Source organism: Nicrophorus vespilloides, unplaced genomic scaffold (genome assembly GCF_001412225.1).
Source record: "Nicrophorus vespilloides isolate i.1.1-1 unplaced genomic scaffold, Nicve_v1.0, whole genome shotgun sequence".
Taxonomy (NCBI): Eukaryota; Metazoa; Arthropoda; class Insecta; order Coleoptera; family Silphidae; genus Nicrophorus; species Nicrophorus vespilloides.
Window position 1 is genome coordinate 20,900 of NW_017096434.1, and position 6,285 is coordinate 27,184.

At 31.3% G+C, this 6,285-nt stretch overlaps 1 protein-coding gene across 1 annotated transcript; it reads left to right on the forward strand.

The window, feature by feature from the left end:
* The first annotated feature begins 1,668 nt into the window (after positions 1-1,668).
* Positions 1,669-4,674, forward strand: LOC108557010 (probable elongator complex protein 2). The gene is made up of 9 exons (XM_017913375.1): positions 1,669-1,852; positions 1,906-2,197; positions 2,253-2,468; positions 2,522-3,090; positions 3,152-3,335; positions 3,520-3,666; positions 3,724-3,889; positions 3,940-4,431; positions 4,488-4,674. Exons 1-9 carry the CDS (start codon positions 1,730-1,732, stop codon positions 4,651-4,653), a joined length of 2,355 nt encoding a protein of 784 aa, XP_017768864.1. The 5' UTR covers positions 1,669-1,729; the 3' UTR covers positions 4,654-4,674.
* The last annotated feature ends 1,611 nt before the right edge of the window (positions 4,675-6,285 follow it).

Sequence of the window (6,285 nt, forward strand, 5' to 3'; positions counted from 1 at the left end):
CGGAATTCCCAGCGTTGTACGTGAATCGTGTTATTTAAAAAGTTGTCCCAATACTTTTGTATTAAGACGCGTATGTGTCTACTGTATATTATAAAGAAACTCGTTTTAACGCTGATTTGTTGTCTTAAAACGTTTCCAATATGAGGCACTGAACAAGGTATTGTCATGCGAGGCATATGCTTTTTTATAATTAAATAAACTAATAAGAGCTGACTTTTCCATGTTTCTAACAGACTGAAAAGAATTTCTGCATGCAAAGATATGAGTTCATAAGAATATGTTCAAAAATGCAGATCGTAAATTTTCATTGCATCAAAGAATAAAAGGATTTCTTTCAGGAAAATACGAATCCAAGTATGGACTTATATTCCTTAGAGTTTTTAAAGCATTTCAGTATGTCAAGAGTAATTTATATATAGAAAAACGCAAAAAAATAAATACTATTTTAAAATTAGTTTTTGATAACTATGAACAGAATTAATATTTAATTCATTTTTGTTAATTATTATTACTATTTCATTTCTTCGTCCTTCTTCTCGATTTGGTTATTGACATGACACTATGTCATATAAAGATACTTCATCAAAAACTTCTTTTTCAAATTTAGTTTTAGAGTATATAGCAATAATTTATAAAAAAAAAAATATTTTTACAACCCAATACAGCTTTACTTTTGACCAAAAGATGACTGAAGAAACCCATTGTTTCACTGGTTCTTGACTACGATGTTACTATTATATTTCAGAAACTATCGTATAGAAGGCGCAGCATATGATTATCATAAACATGTTTGACATGTACCCGATAGTGGGCACCAGTGGTCATTTGAAAGAGATCAATAGTCAACATTTGAATTGAAAGTGTAATAACTGATATATAACGATTATTAGTAAGTGTATACTTTGTGTTTTCTTTTTTTATTGTTTTTTTTTTAATTAACACGAAAACTACAACAGTTTTTATACATTTTATGATTACATAAGAAATGCGCATATATTGTGCATCTTTTTATATAACTACTGCTAAAAAATGTTTCCTAATAACTAAAATATTAAATTTTTATAAACTTTTATTTCTGTCTTCAAAATGTTCACTTTTATATAATTTTCTATTATTCACGATTGATCTTATTAACAAAAAAGGAAATTTATTGCATTGATTATTTCTTTCATGCAATAAACTATAAACTTTGGCATTCTTACAAATATTTTAGATCTAAAATACTAGTGAAATTGAATGTGTACAGAACAACTCCATACTATAAATTTTTTGATTTTAATAGTTAGATAAAATAATTTTTGATATAACAAATTTACTTGCACACTATTAAATTTTATAGATGTTTGTTTCTGCTATTATATGAACGTATGCAACATAAATCACTAAATTTTTGTAAACTCTTCTATAACGCGGCATTCTCATAAAGCAATTTCCTTACAACGCGGTACAATCATTTCGACAGCTATCCTAAAACGTGGTACTGTTATAAGTCGTATAACGCGGTACAAATTCATTCAATTTGTACTAATTATGAGTTTCTTATAATGCAGTTTCTACAGAACGCGGTACCAATTGCAAATTTAACTGCATAAATGTACATGAGATTTAAAAATGAGTAAGTTGCCTTTACTGGCCTTTACCAAGTACATACAGTTGCCTAAACGCATTCAAAATCTAAACACATGTGAAGTGCACGTAAATAAATTTGTTAATTATTATTAATTAAATAATGTCTGTTAATGTAACGTACGTATCAGCAAACTGCAACCAAACAGCAGCTGTTGCGGATTGGGGAGTAAATAATCAAATATGCTATGGTTCTTCAAATGCTGTACTAATCTATGATGTCTTTGTAAGTCTCTAACCTCTAAAAGCTGGAACGTTAATGTATATGTGATTTTGTAGGACAACAGAAGAGTTTTATTCACTTTACATGGTCACAAGGGAAGAGTGAACAGTGTGAGATGGATACGAGACTGTGACTATGAATCAGAATGTGTGTCTGTATCTGTTGATAATACTGTTATTGTTTGGAGCTTAAGTAATGGAAAGTGGTCTTCTGCAACACTTACAGGACATGAAGGCATTGTCAATGTTGTTGATGCTTTATACAAATCACCCGATATGAGTAATGCTGTTGTGGTTTCTGCTGGTGCAGATTCTAATATCATAATTTGGACTAGGCAAACTCTCAAAAGTAAACAGTCTGTGATTATAATATGTTAACTATTGTTAATTTGTTTTCCTTGTAGGTGAATTTGTATTATCTCAATCAATTAATCTTGGGTACAATATTTGTTTAACTTTGAGATTAGCAAAGCTTCCAAATTGTGATAAGTTGATAATGGCTACTTCGAATGATAATTCAAAAATTAATTTGTATTCTGAGATAGATGATAAATTTGAACATAAATCTACCCTTAAAGGTCATGAAGATTGGGTCAGAGGTTTAGATTTTAAAATTATTGGTAAGATAAAAATCATCTATAATAATGTTCCTGCAATCATTATTTTATCTTAGAAAATGATGGTCTACTATTGGCGTCTTCGTCTCAGGATAACTTCATTCGAATTTGGAAGTTCACGTTAGCAGCAAAACATAGCAAGAAAACGGAAAATGATTATTTTACGCTTAACGAATTCGAAGTTGCCAACGGGAAATATATTATTGATTTAGAAACGATTTTGGCTGGTCACGAAGGATGGATATACTCGGTTAATTGGAGTCAAAATGAAGAGAAATTATTATCTGCTTCTTTGGATAAATCTATGATCATTTGGGAGCTGAACAAAGAAGCGAATCTTTGGCTTGAAAACGTGAGGGTTGGTGAAGTCGGCGGAAATACTTTAGGTTTCTATGGAGGAATGTTCAGCAAGGATGGTAAAGCGATTATGGGTCATGGTTATCATGGTTCTTTCCACCTCTGGTTGCTGGATGAAGATACGAACAGCTGGACACCACAGGTTACAGCTGGAGGACACTTTAATGAAGTTGTTGATCTTTCTTGGGATCCTTTGGGTTCATACGTGATAAGTGCTTCTTACGATCAAACGACTAGGATACACGCGCCTTGGCAGAAAGATGAAATAGTAATAAAAATCGATTTATTTCAATAGTTACTTTGTTGATTGAAATAATTCTACATTTTAGGTGACTTGGCACGAAATTGCGAGACCACAAGTACACGGTTACGATATGAGCTGTTTAGCTATTTTAGGACGATATTCGTTTGCATCTGGAGCGGAAGAGAAAATCGTTAGGATCTTCCAAGCTCCTGAGAACTTTGTAGAAAATTTTAATAGAATTTGTCGATTGGATGAAACACATAGTGAATGTAAGTATCAAATATTTAAATAATTAAACAATCACCAAGGGATTGCGAAAAAAATGAAAAACGAAAGATTTGTACGATCGGATAACATATACCTTACTGACTGACGTTGCTTTTGTTAGCTAACGCTAGTAGTGATATGCATATCGCATTCGACTATATTATTATATTATAGAAAGGATTTCAGATAAGGCACCAAAAGGAGCATCGGTTCCGTCTTTGGGATTATCCAACAAAGCTGTTTTCGAGAATGATAACGCAGATAAAGCAACGGTAAAGAGCAAGAAAGATGTATATCCAGAGGAATCCCATTTCACTGCCATCGAAATGCAAGGTTTGCTCATTTTTTTTTTGCTTTCTTTCAGAAAGAATGTGTAACACTTATTTTTAGAACCACCCACGGAAGAGACTTTACTTCAGAACACGCTTTGGCCTGAAACCCAGAAGCTTTACGGTCACGGATACGAAATATTCTCTTTGGCTTCTTCACCAGATGGAAAACTATTAGCGACCGGTTGTAAAGCTTCAACCAAAGAGCACGCAACCATTCTGTTATGGTAATACCATTATGGCAATACAAGTTACAAACATTAATTTATTGTTTTAGGGATACACAAAATTGGAGTATAGTGCAGAAGTTTGTTATGCACACGTTGACCGTAACGCAGATTTCCTTTTCGCCGGACTCTACCAAAATCCTCTTAGTTTCCAGAGACCGTCGCTGGTCCTTGTTTTCACGTTCTTCTGAAACAGAAAGCTTTCAATTTGAAGGAACCACCGATAAGAAAACTGGTATACACTCAAGAATCATTTGGTGTTGCAATTGGACTCACGACTCCAAGTTCTTCGCGACTGGATCACGTGATGGTAAACTTGTGGTATGGACTAAGAATTCAGAATTACCAATGTCCGCTTTGGGACAGTACGAGGCAGCCTCTGAAGTACTTACCTTAAAAACACAATCGATCACAGCTTTAGCGTTTGCTCCGCAAAAGATTGCTGATAAGTACATGCTGGCGGTGGGATTGGAAAGTGGTTGCATAATGATATACCATTGGGACAAGAGTGGTTTTAAGGAACTCGTGAATATGAGTCAAACGTAAGATGATTGTTTTCATGGTTATTTTGTCAGTTATTTACTTATATTTTTAATAGATTCGCGCATCATCTTACGGTGAAGAGGTTAGCTTTCAGGCCAATCTTGGGAAAGGCTGGATTCGAGTTGGATGAAGACGACATACAGTTGGCTAGTTGCAGTTCCGATTATTCCGTGAGAATCTATGATATTTATTTATCAAAATTGGTCTACAGTGAAAGTTGATCATTTTTTTGTTAATATGAGTACAGCATTTTGTTGTTATTATCGATGTTTTAATTATTATTGATTTAATTTAAATGGAATAAAACTTATTTTTTAACGAAAAAAAATATATAATTAACTTGCAATATTGACTCTTCATTATTGTTTATAGTATATTATATCATTATCTTTAATTATGAATATTTAATTCATTTACAAATTTCATTTAATTTTTAATTAAATTTATGCAAAATAAAACTTATTTTTCAACGTACACATTTATTTTATTAATTTCTTGTATTATAACTAAGATTTTCCGAGAAGTTGAATGATTTTTATAATCCCGACACACGGATATAAAAAAAAAACTTATATTGACTATAAAGACGAGTTCGAGCAACTTTGTTATAGAGTTTTTGCTGACTTATAAACCATACTTCAGACAACTGTTCTTTCGCGACCCGATTATCGAGAAATTCCGGGATTTTACAAACTTTCCATGCCAATTCTCTGGATTAAAGAGATGTCCGAGAATAGCACTATAAATCACCATACATATTTATTTTAAAATAATGTTTGAATTTGTCAACATAATTGGTTGGGATGAAGAAAAGAAATAGTCTCAATTAGATTTTTCATAGTATTTATTAAACATATATATGATACACACATTTTATAGAGAGATAATATAATAGATGTGCAGTTTAAGGTGCATCAATATATGTTATATATATATATTTGTATATGTATACAACATTAATATGTAACGATTAATTATTATTATTAATTAATTAACTAATCATCGGTTAAACCTAACAAAATATCGTCTAAAATTTTGCAATGGAAGCGCTTGTCTGGAGTTTTCTCTATGAATCGTTACATAAAGTCCCTGTATTCATTAATATATAGATTTTAACCTAAATAGCATTACTATTCAACCGAAGATACAGAAATCATCCACATTAAATTTCTTCATGTAAAGCGATTACTTTAATCGAGCTTTTTTTGTGAATTCAGACAAGCGCTGCAATTGATTTGCTAAACCGAAACTTATATATCAATCTTCATTAATTGGTCGTGTGCAGTAATAATTCATATAAGACCTCTAGGGTTCACCAATACAATATAATTACGCTAAAACTTAACGAACATAGTTTTAACATAGTTCTTGCACATTCAGAGATTACATTTCTAATAAATCGCTAATTATTCATAATAATTACTTATATAACATCCATTAAACATTTCATCATTATTCCTCGGTATATATCCATATACTTAATCAATTCCATAAACACAACAATAGATTTTTATATGTAATATAATTTTTTTATCAATATAGAACAACGAAATCAATAACACAAATTCGTTTAAATGCATTTAAGCCGCTCCGTTTAAGAAATTTTAATAATGTTCCCTCAAATTGTTTTCCAATCACAGTGATTTTTTAAATCTCTCTTTCAATTCAATTTGTTTTTTTAAGTGAGTATTCCAAATATCAAATGAAAAGGATGTTTAATTTTTAGTTTAAAATACAAATTAAAGCCGACGAATGTTTACTTAAATCTAAGTGCCTAAATCTTAAGTACTTAAATACAGGGGACGTGCTTATATGTTGTTTGTTTTGTTTACTTCATTTCCTTTTGTTATTAT

Excerpts from the sequence above, each read along its gene's own strand:
- LOC108557010 (XM_017913375.1), top strand. The coding sequence starts at position 1,730 with ATGTCTGTTAATGTAACGTACGTATCAGCAAACTGCAACCAAACAGCA. Across the intron at positions 1,853-1,905 it reads TACTAATCTATGATGTCTTT|GACAACAGAAGAGTTTTATT; the intron begins GTAAGTCTCTAA and ends GTGATTTTGTAG. Across the intron at positions 3,336-3,519 it reads GGATGAAACACATAGTGAAT|ATAAGGCACCAAAAGGAGCA; the intron begins GTAAGTATCAAA and ends AAAGGATTTCAG.